Below are 19,344 nucleotides of genomic sequence, written 5' to 3' on the forward strand. Positions count from 1 at the left end.
GGAGTGTCCGGGGGGGGGGGGGGGGGGGTGACTGGCAATCACCGAGATGCAGAGTTACGTTCTGTAACAGCCGCAGGGAAGAAGCTGTTCCTGAACCTGCTGGTCCGGCAACGGAGAGACCTGTAGCGCCTCCCGGATGGTAGGAGGGTAAACAGTCTATGGTTGGGGTAAGAGCAGTCCTTGACGATGCTGCGCGCCCTTTGCAGACAACGCTTGCTCTGGACAGACTCAATGGAGGGGAGTAAGGAACCGGTGATGCGTTGGGCAATTTTCACCACCCTCTGCAGTGCTTTCCGGTCGGAGACAGAGCAGTTGCCATGCCATACTGTGATACAGTTGGTAAGGATGCTCTCGATGGTGCAGCGGTAGAAGTTCACCAGAATCTGAGGAGACAGATGGACCTTCTTTAGTCTCCTCAGGAAGAAGAGATGCTGGTGAGCCTTCTTGACCAGTGTTGAGGTATTGTGTATAGTGATAGGTGTTCTGATCTACCTTGGTACATGTAACAAATAACATACCAAGTAATTGTTTCAGAGATGCTGTTTCTCCAACACTCTGCGTCCTTCCATGGAATATAGTTCTATAGCTGTTTGCTGGAGTGTGGGACAGCACCAAGATTCATTCCACAAGACTCATCACTATACCCATTCTATGTAACAACTTGGTTGCAACATGTTAATGGAGTCCATGTATTTTTTTCAGGAGCAAAAACACCAAGTGCCAGAAAAACTCAGCAGGTCAGGCAGCACCTGGGGAGGTAATGGCCAGGCAATATTTTGGGTCAGGACCCTTCTTCGGACTGCACTCAAACATTCCCTCCCCAGATGCTGCCTGACCTGCTGTGTTCCACCAGCACTTTGTGTTTTGCTCCTGAAAGAAATAAATGGACTGCATGAAAATGTTACCACCAAGTTGCAACATAGAATGGCTATTGTGATGAGCCTGCACCACCCATCCTGGAGAAGATCGAAATGGATGAAATTCAATCAGCTGGTATCCTGGAATGATAGAGTTAGCGCCATCCATATACACCGTGTGTTTATTGTGGGAGGTGAGAGAAAAAGGAGAAGTGAGATGAATAACAGGAGACGATTGTTCCTAAACAGAACAGTGACGAGGTAAAAAGACCAATGATGTGAACATTGAATTCTCCAATTTTGGATAACTTCTAACAAATCTCTGCTTTTCCCCCATCACCCCCCCCCTTTTTCTACACCCCCCCCTTCTCCCTGATTTGCCTTGATTGGACTTGCATCTATTTCTCCCCCCCCCCCCCCCTCCCCCTCCATTCCTTCCTCTGTCTTCACAATTTGCAACACTTCAATCCTTTTGTCTCACACCTTCTGGTTTTGCATCGCAGGCATTTGTCCAACCGTCTGCCTATCGAAACTCCCCTTCATCTGCATCCACCTGTCACACTTCATCCTGTCTCTCCTCTCTTCCAGCTTTCTCCCCAACCCCTCCCCCGACCCATTTCAGTTTGATCTGCAATAGTTGGTCAGTGGTGACGGAAGGGAATAATATACGTGGACTTGATATGGTGGAACTTTGGGTTGTCAAACTGCATGCATATATTGACTAAATCCGGATTTTTTAAATTGTGTTTGATTACTACTTAATCTTGTGCTGGATGAAATGTGAATGACTTGAAACAATAACCATTCCCCTCTCTCTCTTAGTTTCTTCCCGGCTGTTATCAGGCGATTGAACCATCCCATTACCAACTAGAGTGCAGTTTTGATCTACCTCATTGGAGACCCTCGGACTACCTTTAATCGGACTTACTGAACTTTTTGTTGCACTAAACGTTCCCCCCTTTATCATGCATCTGTACACTGTGGACGGCTTGATTGTGATCATGTATAGTCTTGTCGCTGACTGGTTAGCATGCAACAAATGTTTTTCACTGTACCTCAGTACACATGACAACAATAATCTGATCTAAACTAAACTCAACTCTCACTTTTTCTCGAAGAAAGACACAAAATGCCGGAGTAACTCAGCGGGACAGGCAGCATCTCTGGATAGAAGGAATGGGTGACATTTCGGGTCGAGACCCTTCTTCAGACTGAGAGTCAGGGGAGAGGGAGACACAGAGATTAGGAAGAGTAAGGTGTGAAAATGAGATGAAGGGAATGACGAACAAGAAGGATGTAGAATAGATCCCTCCCACTCCCTATATCACATCCACTTTTTAGTTCTCCGACCAGTCTGACTGTTCCCTTGATTAAATGTTATCTCTGTATGCTTCTGTCTTCATGCCCTCTCACTTTCTCTCCACAGGCGCTGCCTGGCTAAATGCGTAGTCTGGGACTAGGGGACCAAGGGGTAAGCAATTGGGACGGAAGAGCAGAAATCTCTTAATCCAAAGAGAGGAGGCTTGTGGAATTAATTGCCATAGATGGCAAATGAAGTAACATTTTGAAACATGTTTAAGAAGGAAATGGATATTTTTCTGAGGGCTGGAGAGATCAGGGTCTTGGGGAGAAAGCTGGAACAGGATATTGAACGAATGATCATCTATGATCACGCTGAATGGCAGAGCGGTTTGAAAGACCAAACAGTCTTTTTTCTATGGCTATCTGCAGTATTTTGTTTTTATTCCAGTTGAGGTTAAAGTCTATTTTCCTGATTCTCCCCTTCAACGCCCTGCTTTTTGGTTTCTGTTTTCCCCCCCATCATATTTTTCTCCCTCAGGACATGTATTTTCCATTAGTACAGATAACAAAAAGCAATAAAATAAAGGATGAGTTGTTTGTGTAAGCATTACTTCTGGACAGTGAGGCTAGAAATTGTGCTAACACACACAACCCGTTATTTTCAGTATTTAAACAGGGCCACTGACTGTGTGAACTGTATGGTCCATGAGACAGCAGTGTTGAAAATTAGCTGCAAACTGCAAAGGGATTTTGGTGGTACTTTTTGTATCTTAGTTTGCCGATCATATATAACTAGGTGGGAGGGCATGTTACAATGAGGATATTTGCATTCTGCGACAAGATATAGCTGGGAGACATAAGGAAATGTAGATGCTAGAATCTTGTGTAGAATACAAGGTGAGGGAGTAACTCAACGGGTCAGGCAGCACCTATGGAGAACATGGAAAGGCAATGGTTCAGGTCAGGACTCTTCTGCAGACTGATTGTAATAGGAGGAAGAAAACTGGAAAAGAGCTGGAAAAGGTACAGATAGTTTAGTTTAGAGATACAGCGAAGAAACAGCCCTCCCCCCCCCCCACCCCCCCCCCCCCCCACCCCCCCCCCCCCCCCCCCCCCCCCACGGCCAACGAATCTGTGCCGACCAGTTCTATCCTACACACTAGGGATAATTTACAGAAGTCGTTTAATCTCCAAACCTGCACGTCCTTGGAATGTGGGAGGAAACCGGAGCACCCAGGGAAACCCCTCGCAGTCACGAGGAGAACGTGCAAACTCTGGACAGACAGCACCTAGGGTGAGGATTGAACTTGGATCTCTGGCATTGTAAGTCAGCAACTCTACCGCTGCACCACCGTGCTGTCCTAGTCTTGAGTAATAGGTTGAGTGAGTGGGTGAAAATGTGGCAAATGGAGTTGAGTGAGGTTGAGTTTACTGCTGTGGAGAGAAATCTGAAGGCAGACTGCTATCTAAATGGAGAAAGATTGCAGATGAGTGAATGACAGAGAGATCAAAGTGTCCTTGTACGTGAATCGCAACACATTAGAAGGCAGGTGAAGCCAATGGTTAGGAAAGCAGTTGGCACAGTGGCTTAGCTGGTAGAGCTGCTGCCTCACAGCGCCAGAGACCTGGGCTCGAACCTGACCTTGGATGCTGCCTCTGCGGAGTTTGCATGTTCTCCCTGTGACCTTATGGGTTTGCTCTGGGTGCTTTGATTTCCTCCCGTATCCCAAATGCGGCGGGTTTGTAGGTTAATTGGTCTCTGCAAATTGTCCCTGGTGTGTACGAAGTGGGTGTGGAAGTGGGATAACATAGAACTTGTGTGAACAGGTGATCGATGGTCAGCGCGGATGTAGTAGGTCGAAGGGCCTTTTTTCCATCCTGAATCAATCAATATTAGTATTTCTTGCAAATGGGTTGGAATAGGATCGTATTGTTGCAATCGTACAGGATGCAATTGGAGAGCGTGAAGTATCACCTACAGTTACTGTACCGTCTCTGCTCCTCTATTTAGGAAAGGATATATTGCCTTTGGATGCAGTTCAAAAGAGATTCACTGGGCTAATTCTTGGGATGAGATGGTTATCCTATCATGAGTGGGTAAAGAAAGTAAATCTGTGTGCTGTGGACTTTAGTAGAATAAGGGGAGATCTTATTGAAAGATTAAATACCAGCGGGGACATCAATGTGTTTCTGATACTGGAAGCATGTTGAATGCTTATATATGCTTTATATACTTATTTATGTGTGTATATATATATATTCAATGGTATATGGACACACTGATCTGTTCTGTATTATTTATGCCTACTATATTTTGTTGTGCTGAAGCAAAGCAAGAATTTAATTGTCTATCTGGGACACATGACAATAAACTCTCTTGACTCTTGAATGAGTTGACATGAGATTATGGCCAGTCACTTAATACAGGGGTACATGGGAATTTATTCTCACAGTGTGTGGTGAATCTCTGGAATTCTCTATCCTGGAGATGTGTGGAAGTTAGATATTGGGGGTATTTTAAGAGGGCGGTCATGGTGGCGCAGCGGTAGAGTTGCTGCCTTACAGCGCTTGCAGCGCCGGGGACCAGGTTCGATCCGGACTACGGGTGCTGTTTGTACGGAGTTTGTACGTTCTCCGAGATCTTCGGTTCCCTCCCACACTCCAAAGATATACAGGTTTGTAGGTTAAATGGCTTGGTAAATGTAAAAAAATTGCCCCTAGTGGGGGTAGGATAGTGTTAATGTGCAGGGGTTGCTGGGCGGCGCGGACCCGGTGGGCCGAAGGGCCTGTTTCCGTGCTGTATCTCTAAACTAAACTAAACTAACGAGGATGTCGGGACATTTAAAAAAAATCAGGAAACTGAGTGCTCGGGGGAACTGGGACAGAAGAGGAGATCTGGGCTGGGCCATTCAGCCTTGATCACATTGAATACTGGGGCAGACCCGAGGGGCCAACTACCCTCCTTCTGCTCCTTTTTTTCTTATGTTTTAGCAAAAAGCAAAGTGCTGGGGGAACTCAGCGAGTCTGGCAGCATCTGTGGAGGAAATAGGCAGACGACATTTCGGGTCAGTGTCCTTATAGCACCAGAGACCCAGGTTCGATCCTGGTCTCGGGTGCTGTCTGTACGGTGTTTGTATGTTCTTCCTGTGACCACGTGCCTTTCTTCCGGACTGCACCGGTTTCCTCCCTCATTCCAAAAGATGTGCAGGTTTGTAGGTTAATTGGTAAATGGTAGGGAATTGAAGAATGCAGGTGAACAGAGGGATCTGGGAATAACTGTGCACAGTTCCCTGAAAGTGGAATCTCATGTAGATAGGGTGGTAAAGAAAGCTTTTGGTGTGCTGGCCTTTATAAATCAGAGCATTGAGTATAGAAGTTGGGATGTAATGTTAAAATTGTACAGGGCATTGGTGAGGCCAATTCTGGAGTATGGTGTACAATTTTGGTCGCCTAATTATAGGAAGGATGTCAACAAAATAGAGAGAGTACAGAGGAGATTTACTAGAATGTTGCCTGGGTTTCAGCAACTAAGTTACAGAGAAAGGTTGAACAAGTTAGGGCTTTATTCTTTGGAGCGCAGAAGGTTAAGGGGGGACTTGATAGAGGTCTTTAAAATGATGAGAGGGATAGACAGAGTTGACGTGGATAAGCTTTTCCCACTGAGAGTAGGGAAGATTCAAACAAGGGGACATGACTTGAGAATTAAGGGACAGAAGTTTAGGGGTAACATGCGGGGGAACTTCTTTACTCAGAGAGTGGTGGCTGTGTGGAATGAGCTTCCAGGGAAGGTGGTGGAGGCAGGTTCGTTTTTAATCATTGAAAAATAAATTGGATAGTTATATGGACGGGAAAGGAATGGAGGGTTATGGTCTGAGCGCAGGTATATGGGACTAGGGGAGAATACGTGTTCGGCACGGACTAGAAGGGTCGAGATGGCCTGTTTCCGTGCTGTAATTGTTATATGGTTATATGGTTAATTGACTTCCAGAATTCCCCCTAGTATGTAAGATGTGAAAGTGGGATAACACTGAACTAGTCTACGGGTGATCGATGGTTGGCACGGTCTTAGTGGGCCGAAGGGCTTGTTTCCACTCTGTATCTCTAAACTAAACTAAATTGTCCGACTGACTAGATGGTGTCTGGAGATGTATTGTTATAGTTTGGTATTTTTCATCAAATATCAAAAGTGTGATTCTAAACTGCTATTTATGTCTTCCATTTTTCCCAGAAATTGGCGGTAGGTCGGGAGCAGGCTGGGACATTGTGTGATGGAGGCTGTTGTTCTCTGGATTCGTTAAAGCAAGAACTAAACTTGTCTTTGGATAAAACAGAGACACCCTCTGAGACAAGGAACACTTGCAGGTAAATCAGGGCTTGCGTGATCATCATGGATCTTCATAGCAAAAGGATTTGAGTATAGGAGCAGGGAGGTTCTACTGCAGTTGTACAGATCACACCTGGAGTATTGCGTACAGTTTTGGTCTCCTAATCTGAGGAAAGACATTCTTGCCATAGAGGGAGTACAGAGAAGGTTCACCAGACTGATTCCTGGGATGGCAGGACTTTCATATGAAGAAAGACTGGATAGATTCGGCTTGTACTCGTTATAATTTAGAAGATTGAGGAGGGATCTTATAGAAACGTACAAAATTCTTAAGGGGTTGTACAGGCTAGATGCAGGAAGATTATTCCCGATGTTGGAGACGTCCAGAACAAGGGGTCACAGTTTAAGGATAAGAGGGAAGTATTTTAGGACCGAGATGAGAAATGGTGGTGAATCTGTGGAATTCTCTGCCACAGAATGTAGTTGAGGCCAGTTCATTGGCTATATTTAAGAGGGAGTTAGATGTGGCCCTTGTGGCTAAAGGGATCAGGGGGTATGGAGAGAAGGCAGGTACGGGATACTGAGTTGGACGATCAGCCATGATCATATTGAATGGGGGCGCAGGCTCGAAGGGCCGAATGGCCTACTCCTGCACCTGTTTTCTATGTTTCTATGGACTAGCTTCTATCACCTAAATGTGTGGGAAAGGAACTTCCCATACTTTATTCCCTATTTATCTTTTTTATTGCTTCGTCTAAGAAATTATGTGGTTTGGCGATGAATGGCAAATTTATATATTTGCTACAAATGAGGTTTCGTTAGTTAATGAGTGTTAACTTGCTAACATGCCGTTACTTTTATTTAAAATGTCACGTTTTGTCATTTCTACATTTTATCTTCAATTTCCTGAAATTATTCAAGAATCTACCAAATGAAGTAACATAAATTGTCAATGCAGTTCTTAATGCCAGAACAAATAATGTACAAAAGTATATGTTCACTCAAGCATCATTCAACGTTGGTTTTCCTTGTGCTGTTCCCAATCAACATTAGAAAGCAATGGAGCTTAATATCTCCAGACTGCTTTCAGTGTTTAATTTGGCTTCAGTCCAAATAAATTAAAAAAAAAATCAGTAATATACTTATTGAGGGCAGTGGTTAGCTCAGTGGGATCATAAGCTTTGTAAGGTTGATTAGTGAGGGTGTCAGGAATTATGGGGAGAAGGCAGGAGAATGGGGTTGAGAGGACAAATATGGATCAGTCAGGATGCATGGCGGAGTAGACTTGATGGGCCGAATGGCCTAATTCTGCTCCTAGCTGCATCTCTGGAGAAAATGGATAGGTAACATTTCGTGTCGGGACCCTTCTTCAGACTGACCCAAAACTGCAGTCTTATCCCTTGCCATGTTTCACAATCCTTTTTGACTGTCCCTTCTGACCTCCCATCTACCTCATTGGAGACCTTCGAACTATCTTTAATCAAACTTTACCTGGCACTCAGGTAAACCTTACCTATTCCCTTTAGCCTGCATTGTACACTGTGGACAGCGCAATTATAATCATGTATATTCTGTTTGCTGACTGGATAGCAGGCAACAAAAAGACTGTTCACTGTAACTCAGTACATGATTATACATGATTATAATTGTGCTGTCCACAGTGTACAAATTAAACCAAACTAGACTAAACTGTCCGATCTGAACAATTAGCTCTCAGCTGAGTTTCCCTCTGTTTCCATCTCTGTTAATTCCAAGCCCAGCTCTGCTTCCCCTGCATCTCCGAGCCCATATCTGTAGCCATCTGAAGCTTGTGGATTGGTCTCCCTTAGACCTCTCACCATCTCTTCATTGCTAACTGCTGTCAATATATTAACCAGCTCAACCAGAGAGCAGTGCTGAACTACTATCTACCTCTTAGCTGACCCTCGGACTATCCTTAATCAGATTTGCTGGCTTTAACTTGAACTAAATGTTATTCCCTTATCATGTAGCTGTACACTGTAAATGCATCAATTGTAATCATGTATTGTCATGTATTCTGCTGACTGGTTAGCACGCACCAAAAAGCTTTTCACTGTACCTCGGTACACATGACAATAAACTAAACTGACCTCATACCATCTTTTCATTGCTAATTGCTGTCGAGATATTAACTATCTCAATTTTTTGTCATTGCCGCTATTCATTCTAACCTAATGTGGAGAAGTCTGCCTATGAAGGATAAATGTAAATGTTTTCATGGAAGCACAAAGATTAAGGGCAGAATTAAGTCATTTGGCCCTTTGCTCCTCTCTCACCTTTCCATACATCCTTGGCTGATCATCTGCTTCACTGTCTGTTTCATCTTCTCCCCATATCCTTGATACCTTTAACATGAAGGAATCTCCTTCTTCAATATATGTAAGGACATGGACTCCTCTGCCTTCTGTAGTTGTAGAATCACAAACGTTCACCACCCTTGGGTGAAGAAATATCTTTTGACCCTAGTTCTGAATATATCCCCCAAGGCTCAGAATATGGCCTGCATTTAATCCATTAGGAAATCTAGAAGTTTCAATGAAATCCTCAATAGCCCAGAAAATATTGGTGTAACCAACTCAGTCTCTCCTCATGTGTCAGTCGTGCGATTCCAGGAATCAGCCAAGTAAAGATTTGCTGCACACCCTCCCAGCAAGAACATCCATCCTGCATGTAAGGTGTATATAAAACTCCAGATGGAGTCCCATCAAGACCATGTAGAGCTGCAACAAGATATCCTTGCTCCTGCACTCAAATCCTCTTGCAATGGAGACCAAACCATTCACCTCCCTAACTGCTAGCTGCCCCTGAACATTTGTGGGAACTGGTGTACAAAGACACCTTGGTCTTGATGCAATCTTCCTTTTCCCAGTGTGTCACCATTTAGGTAATAATCTGCCCATCAGTTTTAGAACCGTCATGGTGGCGCAGCGGTAGAGTTGCTGCCTTACAGCGCCAGAGACCCCGGTTTGATCCTGACTACGGGTGCTGTCTGTACGGAGTTTGTCCTTTCTCACCGTGACCTGCGTGGGTTTTCTCCGCGATCTCCGGTTTCCCTCCACACTCCAAAGACGTACAGGTTTGTAGGCTAATTGATGTTCTGGAGGCAATCAGGATCAGGTACTAATATATGTAATGTAGCATTATTGCCTCACTGATCCAGGGACCCAGATTCAATCCTGACCTTGGTTGCCGTCTCAGTGGAGTTTGCAGGTTCTCCCTGTGACCAGTTTAGTTTAGTTTAGAGATACAGCATGGAAACAGACCTTTAAGTTTATATCAGTATAATTGTAAAATTGTCCTTGGTGTGTGTGGGACAGGGTGCAAGTGTAAGGAGAGTTAAGTTTAGTCTCTAAACTAAACCAATGTGGATAACTACATTTGCATTTGCTAATGCAACTTGCTAATGTTAAACTGCATTTGCTCAATCAACCAACTTGTCTAAATCATACTGGAACTTCTTTGCATTCTCCTTACAGCTCACATTTCAGCCCCCTTCCCCCCCCACCCCACCAGGTGAATTGGCCACTGTAAATTCAGCTTAGTTGAGTCTAGTTGAGTGGTAGAATCTGAATGGAGTTAGTGGGGACGCAGGGAGAATGAGATTACTGCAGTGTAAATCATTATTAGTATAAATGTGGTCGGTGCAGACTCTGTGGGCCGAAGGGCCTATTTCCACTCTCAGTGACAATATTTAGTTTAGTTTAGTTTTGAGATACAGCGCGGAAACAGGCCCTTCGGCCCACCGAGTCCACGCCGACCAGCGATCGCCGCACACAAACACACATTAACACCATCACATTAACACTAGGGACAATTTCCAATTTCACCAAGCCAATCAGCCCATAATCCTGTACGTCTTTGGAGTGTGGGAGGAAACCAGAGATCCCGGAGAAAACCCACGCAGGTCATGGGGAGAATGTACAAACTCCGTACAGATGGCACTCGTAGTCAGGATTGTACCCGGGTCTCTGGCGCTATGAGACAGCAAATCCACCGCTGCGCCACCATGCTACCGTTCTTTCGGGCAGCAGACTACACCAGATCACCCGTCTATGGTGACACTTACAAGGCCGGAGGATACATTTTGCTGCTGATCGATGGAAAATCCAGTGACAAAAGTCAGTCAATTTAAATATTCCAAAGAGTTTTGACAACATTTACTGCTAATAAAGCATGCACAGAAACCAAATTAAAATGGAACCACAATTCATTAAATTAATGTACTCCTGACTTTTTTCCCATTGTTTCAATGCAATATTAGAAAGCCACGATGCTTAATATTGCAAATTGTGTGCTCTACTCAAGTGCCAATGATTCATTAATTTGGCTTCCGTCCAAGTAAGCAATTATCTTTAAAATGCGAATTAAACTTAAATTAAGAACTTAATGACTGACATTTTAAAGATAATAGAGAGATATACGTAGTACAGCAGCAGAGTGCATGTGTTAGAAAGTAGAGGCATAAAAATGAAACCGCTTTATTTTAATTTTATCATGGGTCAAAGGTGGGGAGCAAAATTGGATGGTCCCTGAAAACAGGTGCAGCGATTGTGATTAACTCCTTCCCATTTCATTATCTAAAACATAGGAGGCCATTCAGCCCATTGGCTCTAAGCCAGTACAGCAATCCTATCAGTCCCTTTCTCATCCCATTGTTTCCCTGCAGCTCTTATTCTATCCTGTACGCACATCATCTCTTTGTTGTTCCTTTTTTGCCATTTAGGTAGTAGTCTGCAGTGGAGAAAAGAACTGCAGATGCTGGTTTAAATCGAAGATAGACACAAAATGCTGCAGTAATTCAGCGGGACAGGCAGTATCTCTGGAGAGAAGGAATGGGTTGTTTGAAACATTACACCTGGAAGATATGAGACTCCACCTTGCAGGCAAATCAGACCACTTCCAAAGGACGTGGTCTGCATTTATCGACTTACTACAAGAATAAGGTGCATCAGTACTTCAAAAAAGAAATGGTGTCAGGATCTGGTAAAGGGGGAGGAAAAATACGGTTGGTATATCCCTTTTGCGCGGTTTTCATAATAGAGCTTTTGTTTTTTTTCTTGTTTTTTTTCTCTTTCTTTCTTTTCTAGGGTCTATTTCTTAACTCTTTTCCCTAACTAAAGGGTTTTTTTAAAATTGATCACTCTTTTACACGAACACAACTTTCTCTCACTTTCTCTACTTTCTTTATTTCTATTTAAAAAATGAAGGGGTACAATAAATGTAATGCAAGATATATCTGGCTTGTACTACTGTAATTTACTGTACTTCTAATAAATAAAAATATTTTTTAAAAAAAGAGAAGGAATGGGTGACGTTTCGGGTCGAGCCCTTCTTCGGTCTGAAGAAGAGTCTCGACCCGAGACGTCACCCATTCCTTCTCTCCAGAGATGCTGCCTGTCCCGCTGAGTTGCTCCAGCATTTTGTGTCTATCTTAGTACTCTACAGTGTTCAGTTAATTTCCAAGAATGCCTTAGGAGTGCGAGGGACAACGTGAGCAGCTCTAGGTCACCGTGGCTCAGTGGCGCTGCGGCATAGCTGCTTCCTCATAGCGCCGGAGATGCTGGCTACGGTCGCTGTCTGTGCAGAGATTATATGTTCTTCCTGCGACCGCATGGGCTTTCTTCAGGTGCCACGGTTTCCTCCCGCATCCCAAAGACATATAGATTTGTAGGTCAATTGGCTTCTGAAAATCGTGCTTATTTGCAGGATGCCAAAGTGGGATAATTTAGAACTAGTATACGGGTGATCGATGGCTGGCGTGGAGTCAGTGGGCTGAAGGGCCTGTTTCATTGCTGTATCTCCAAACTAAACTAAATGAAACTAAGCTAAACTAAAAACTAAACTGGTCACAGGAAGAGCGTGCAAACTCCATTGGGACTGCAACCAAGGTCAGGATTGAATCTGGGTCCCTGGGTCAGTGAGGCAGCTAAGTTACATATATTAATACACCATCATGCTTGCCTCCAGAACATCATAGACCTGCTGCTGCTGCTTATTAAGATTTCTGTTTGCATTCAGCAGCAATCAATTTCTTTGTAGGTTGCAGACATCAGTTGGCGTGTATTGCAAAATGCCAAAGGGGCGTTTGTTGTTGTATGTCACTTAAAACTGACCTGGACCCTGTAAAAGGGAACTACATTGTGTCTGGGTGGGTAATGGCAATCATGCAAGAAGTGAAACTGATCTAGAAAACAGTGATGACGGGAGAATTTGGACTCAAACGTTTATGGGCCACAAACTCTGGGTGTGGAATTGAATTGTGATGGTTACGTTACTGGGCTGCCAGTCAGGGGTTTGACCTTAGATTCAGAGTTTAGCTTAGTTGAGATTTTCTAGCCTGGAAACAGGCCCTTCGGCCCACCAAGTCTGCGCTGACCAGCGATCCCTGCACACTACACCAGCCTGGTAACAGATAGATGCCCAGCTGCTTGAAGTTAATGACAGGCACATAATGCTGGAGTAACTCAGCGAGCCTGGCAGCATCTCTGGAGAAAAGGAAGAGATGACGCTTTGAGTCGAAACCCTTCTTGAGGTGCCTGAGGAAGGGTTCTGTCCCAAAACATTACCTATTCCTTTTCTCCAGAGATGCTGGCTGACCTGCTGAGTTGCTCTAACATTTTGTGTCCATCTTCGGAAGAAGCCAGCATCTGCAGTTCCTTCATACACTGCTTGATGCTAATAATACTGACAAACGGGTTTGGATCAGAGAGACACAAGAGATTGCAGATGCTGGGATCGCAAGCAAAACACACAGTGCTGGAGGGACTGGGTGGGTCAGGCTGAAGAAGAAGGGTCCCGACCCGAAATGTCGCCTGTCCCATTCCGTCCACAGACTCTGCCCGACCCACTGAGTTCTCCAGGCATTCTTGTGTTTTAGTTTAGCTTAGTTTAGTTTAGAGATACAGCATGGAAACAGGCCCTTCGACCCACTGGGTCCGCGCCGACCAGCGATCCCTGCACATTAACACTATCCTACACCCACCAGGGACTTTTACCAAGCCAATTGACCTACAAACCTGTACGTCTTTGCAATGTGGGAGGAAACCGAAGATCTTGTAGAAAACCCACGCAGGTCACGGGGTGAATGTACAAACTGCATACAAACAGCGCCCGTAATCGGGATCGAACCCGTGTCTCCGGCGCTGCATTCGCTGTAAGGCAGCAACTCTACCGCTGCTCCATCTGCCACTGCCCTTTTACTCAGGGTTTTGAGTCACTTGTGAGGACAAATTGTTACACTCTGCCTGCGGTGCAGCTATTACTGAGACTGCTGGTTTGCACCGCAGGTATGGAGCGGTGTGGTGTGGTGGTGCGGTGGTGCGGGTATCCGTATGACTGATCGATCACGTACCACTGAGGAGAGGCTGGTTGCAGCGGTAGGGTGGTGGCAGCTGGTCGATACTGTCCAATCGTCGGCACATTGCCTGGGAAAGGTGGTCGATGCGATGTGTGCTCCCCAGCACGATGCTCTGCAGGTAGACGGGTTCGATGAAGTGGCTCAGGAGTGATCCCTGGGTTCCCATGACGTTCCACCTGAAACATAGTTGTAAGCACGAGAGAGTTCACAAACCTCTGCGGAAACGAGTTTAGTTTAGTTTATTATCACGTATACCAAGGTACGGTGAAAAGCTTTTGTTGCGCCCAAACCAGTCAGCGGAAAGACCATACAAGATTACAATCGAGCCATTCAAAGTGTACAGATACATGATCAAGGGAATAACGTTTAGTGCAAGGTAAAGCCAGTAAAGATTGATTAAACATAGTCCGAGGGTCTCCAAATGAGGTGGATGGTAGATCCCGACTGCTCCCTAGTTTGGGTTAAGGGCCGGTCCCACGAGCATGCGATCTGCATGCGGCGGGCGCGACCAAACCGGAAGCGGAGGTCGAGTGAGTGACGTGAAGTTCGAGCGAAGTCCGCACGCCCGTCGAGGCGGTGCGTACGGCGTCTAGGCGGCTGCGGGGCGGCAGGCCGTTGCCGCGCGGAATTTTTGAACACGATCAGTTTTTCGGAGCCCCGCGCGATGTCAGGACCAGCTCCGCACAACTCCATACGGCTCCGGCGATCGAAGTGGGACCGGTCCCGCGAGGCCGTACGACTCAAGCGACCACGTTCGGTCGAGCTTGCCGCATGGAGTCGCGTGCTCGTGGGACAGGCCCTTTAGGATGACGCAGTTGCCTGATAACAGCTGGGAAGAAATGCCCCTGACTTGCATCTCCTTTGGAATTATTTCTCCGTGCTCGGATGTGTTTCTTCCAAACAGGGGCCTCGAGCAGATTGTTCCCAGCTGACCACTTTGCGTGTGGACTTGTAGTTCATCTGGCGCAGCTCGTTTCTCGACCCCTAATTGCCGCTCGCTGCAATGAAGTGATGAATGAGCTGTTGGCTACGAGCAATCTAGTACACACACTTGTTCAAATGCACCCGAAAAATCTGTGACCAGTGGTGTTAATTGGGTTGGGGAATTAAATAAAAGAGCAGAAAGGCTAAAGATATTACATATCAAAACCAATCCAATGGGATGGAGATCAAAAATTTAGAGGCAGCGTCCGAATATCAAATGACATAGCAATTCTCTCTTGTCTGTTGGTGGTTTGGATAGATAGAGAAATAGAGGTTGAGAGAGATACAGGCCATTTGGCCCACCGAGTCCCTGCTGATAATAACCACCCATCACATGAACCCGCCACAAATCTAATCCAACTTTATTCTCTCCACATTGTCATCAGTTCCCCTCGGAATCTATCACTCACCTACACACTTGGGACGATTCACATCGGCCAATTAACCTACTAACCCGCACGTCTTTGGGATGAGGGGGGAAACCGGAGCACCCGGAGAAAACTCATGCAGTCACAGGGAGAACATACAAACTCCACACAGACAGCACCCATGGTCAGGATCACAGCCGGGTCTGGCACTTTAAGGCAGCATCTCTACTGCTGTGCCACTGTTCCACCCCTAACCCTACCAGAATCTAATCCAACTTTATTCTCTCCATATTGTCATCAATTCCACTTGGATTCAACCCGTCACCTACACACTTGGGACGATTCACACCGGCCAATTAACCAACTAACCCGCACGTCTTTGGGATGAGGGAGGAAACCGGAGCATCCGGAGAAAACCCATGCGGTCGCAGGGCAAACGGGTAAACTCCACACGGCATCACCCGAGGCCAGGATCGAACCCGGGTCTCTGGCGCTGTGATTCAGTGGCTGTACAAGCTGTGTCACAGTGCTGTCCAAATCACCAAACATGAAGTAGAAACAGGGTTAGACCATGTATTCAAGACATGACATTCAGTAAGGTACTGATGGAGGATCCATCTTAATTTGACTTCTGTAGCCACATTCTTGAATTTCTTTGGACCCCTAAAAATGTATCAATCGCGGCCTTGAGCAGCACAGTGGTGTACTTCACAGAGCTGTTGTGTCGCAGCGCCAGAGACAAGGTTTCAATCCTGACCTTGGGAATTGTCAATGTGGAGTTTGTATGTTCTCCCTGTGGCTGTTCTATTTAGTTTAGTTTAGTGAAGTTTAGTTTAGTTTATTGTCATGTGCACCAAGGTACAGTGGAAAGCTTTTGTTGCATGCAAACTCGTCAGCGGAAGGATTATACGTGATTATAATTGAGGCAACCACAGTGTACAGATACATGATGAAGGGAATAATGTTTTGTGCAAGATAAACTCCTGTAAAGTCAGCTTAAAGATAGTTCGAGGGTCTCCAATGATGTCGATAGTAGCTCAGGACTGCAGGGGTTTCCTCCAGGTGCTCTGGTTTCCTCCCAAAGATGTGCATGTTGGTCGGTTAATTGGCCAATATAAATGTGTGGGTGAATGATAAAACATGAAGGGAGATGATGAGAATGTGGGGAGAATAAAAATATTGATTAATGTTGAATCAGTGTATATGAGTGGTTGAGGGTTAGCATGGACTCAGAGGGCTGAAAGGCCTGTTTCCATGGTGTACGTCTCTCTGAATAAAGGCAAAGGTTGGAAACTTTGGGAAAGAGGTGATGCTGCATCCAAGGTCAGGTTAAATGTGACATTACTGTCTTGTCGCATCGCTTCTGCTATTACACCCACTTTTAATGTAGAGTTAAAGACAGAATATGCTGCAAACACCCAGCAGGTCAAGCAGCATCTGCGGGAAGGGAGATGGTCCATGTTTCAGATCTGGAACTCTACACCCAGAATGAGAACAGCAGAGAAAAAGCAGTTTGGGTTGCAGAGAAGGTGGGGGTGGGGGAATGGGTGGACATTCACTGATAGTCAAATATTGTGGCTTAAAAGGATAGGGATTCTGCTTGTGCTGCTTACAAATCAACAGGATAAACATCGAATCCTCCAATTTTAGGTAACCTCTAACAACCCCTCCACCCCCACACCCCACCTTTCCTCCCCCACCTCTCCCCTGTGCCACACCTGGATGCACCTATTCCCCCCCCCCCCCTGCATTCCTTCCTTTGGCCTGCAATGTTGGTGCTGGACATGATGCCAAGATAAACTAATCTCAACCTTCTGGACATGATCCGTATCATGTACAGAGTGTTTCTCTGCATTTCCATGTGGCGATCTAAAAGCTTCTGAAATGCCACTATCACATCTACCTCCAACACCACCCATATCAGCAGTTCCAGCCACCCACCACCCACCTTCCCTGCCCTAGCGGAGGAATAGAGTGTAAGCGCACAGATTCTTAAAGGTAGCAGGCAACGATAGTTAAGAAGCATGTGGAATTCTTTCCTATATTGGTTGATGCAAAAATATAAGATTAGGGAATGATGCTGGAGCCATCAAAGACACTTACTCGGCCATTCTTTCACCACTGTGCTTAGGTTGGGTCCAAATCACAGGACTGCAATACCTCAGTGCCGTCCAAGTTTGAATGGAGATGTACAAACGATTGTAACATTTTATTTACGAGGGGAGATTAGGAATGCCGAGCTTGTCCGGAACAAGGAGATGAGGAGGAATTTCTTTAGTCGGAGGGTGGTGAATCTGTGGAATTCATTGCCACAGATGGCTGAGGAGGCCAGGTCATTGCGTATTTTTAAGGCGGAGATTGGCAGATACTTGATTAGTATGGGTGTCAAGGGTTATGGGGAGAAGGCAGGAGAATGGGATTGAGAGGGAAAGATAGATCGGCCACGATGGAATGGCGAAGTAGACTCGATGGTCCCAACGATGGTCCCGGAAGGTAGCTGGTTCGAATCCCGCTTGGAGTGCATACTGTCGTTGTGTCCTTGGGCAAGACACTTCACCCACCTTTGCCTGTGTGTGGATGTAATTATGTGAAGCACTTTGGGGTCAATGCAAGTTGACTAAAAATGTGCTATATAAATAAAGAAATTTAAAATTTAATGCCCTGATTCTGCTCCTATTGACTTATGAACTTATGAGGTTGTGAGCAGAAGAATATAAATATATGTCTTCAGACTGAAGAGTCCCGACCTGAAACATCACGTATCCATGTTCTCCAGAGATGCTGCATGACCCACTGAGTTAATCCAGCATTTTGTGTCTATCTTTGATATAAAACTGCGTCTTCAGTTCATTGTTGTTATATTTTAATATAAATATACTCTTTTGTATACAATTATGGGAAGGCCTGGGAGAGTGACTTTTTCCCTCAGTCAATAGATTTGAGATTGAAGAAGAGGGAAGTGGCAGGTTTATGTTTGCAGAGTGGAAGTGTGTTTGTAGAATCCACTGCCTGGAAACCTAGTGGCGACTGAATTTCTCAATGTCTTTTAAAAGTGGATGAGCTATTGATCTCCCTTAACCTAAAGCTGTGAGCCGTGAGATGGGATTATTCGGAATGGTTTTTAATCAACTAACGTAAATGTAATAGCCGTCCTGGTCTCCTTCTGAGCTGAATGTTTCTTTGATAGTGTCACAGATGGGCAGCATGGTGGTGTAGCGGTAGAGTTGCTACCTTACAGCGCCAGGGACCCAGGTTCAATCCTGATTACGGGTGCTCTCTGAATGGAGTTTGTATGTTCTCCCAGTGACTTGCGTGGGTTTTTTCTCTGGGATCTCCGGTTTCCTTCCACAGTCCAAAGGAGTAGAGGTTTGTAGGTTAATTGGCAATGTATAATTATAAAATTGTCCCTGGTGTGTGTAGAATATCGTTAGTGTGCGGGGATCGCTGGCTCACGTGGACTCGGTGGGCCATCAGGCCTGTATCCGTGCTGTATCTCTAAACTAAACTAGACTAAGATCAGACCAGGTCACTTTAGGGCTGCTGATCTGCAATTCTGGGCATCAATTAGTTAATCTGAGAGTGCGATGACAATATATACAGATGCCGTAATTTTACATCCAGATATTGATGATAAAATTCGAATTCTGAAACCTCAAAAAAAAATAATGTTCTAGAAAATGGAACATAGAACAGTACTACAGGAACAGGCCCAAGCCCACAATATCTATTCTGAACATAATGCCACGATAATCTAATCTCATCTGCCTGCACGTGATCCATATCACTCCATTCCTTGCAAATTGAAGATAGACACAAAATGCTGGAGTACTCAGCGGGACCGGCAGCATCTCTGGAGAGAAGGATTGGATGACGTTTCGGGTCAAGATCCTTCTTTCAGACTGAAGAAGGGTCTTGACACGAAACGTCACCCATTGCTTCTCTGCAGAGATGCTGCCAGTCCCGCTGTGTTACTCCTGCATTTTGTGTCCATCTTCAAATGATGTCACGCGCTCCAGGTGGCTGTGCGTGCGCATGAAATCGCGTACAACCTTCGCGGGACCGTCGCGGCTCAACGCGACCACGAGGTCGCAGAATTTGTGTGCCTAGGACACGTAAGTGGGGCAGGCCCTT

General features: G+C 45.4%; 1 protein-coding gene across 1 annotated transcript in view; it reads right to left on the reverse strand.

Annotated features, from left to right (window-relative positions):
• The window catches only part of adarb2 (adenosine deaminase RNA specific B2 (inactive)), a 675,592-nt gene that overhangs the window by 20,552 nt on the left and 635,696 nt on the right, over window positions 1-19,344 (reverse strand). The window contains exon 8 of the mRNA XM_033044908.1: window positions 13,856-14,037. Coding sequence (XP_032900799.1) covers window positions 13,856-14,037 — 182 coding nt within the window. The remainder of the gene's footprint in view (window positions 1-13,855; window positions 14,038-19,344) is intronic.

This window comes from Amblyraja radiata, chromosome 2, assembly GCF_010909765.2.
Source record: "Amblyraja radiata isolate CabotCenter1 chromosome 2, sAmbRad1.1.pri, whole genome shotgun sequence".
NCBI lineage: Eukaryota > Metazoa > Chordata > Chondrichthyes > Rajiformes > Rajidae > Amblyraja > Amblyraja radiata.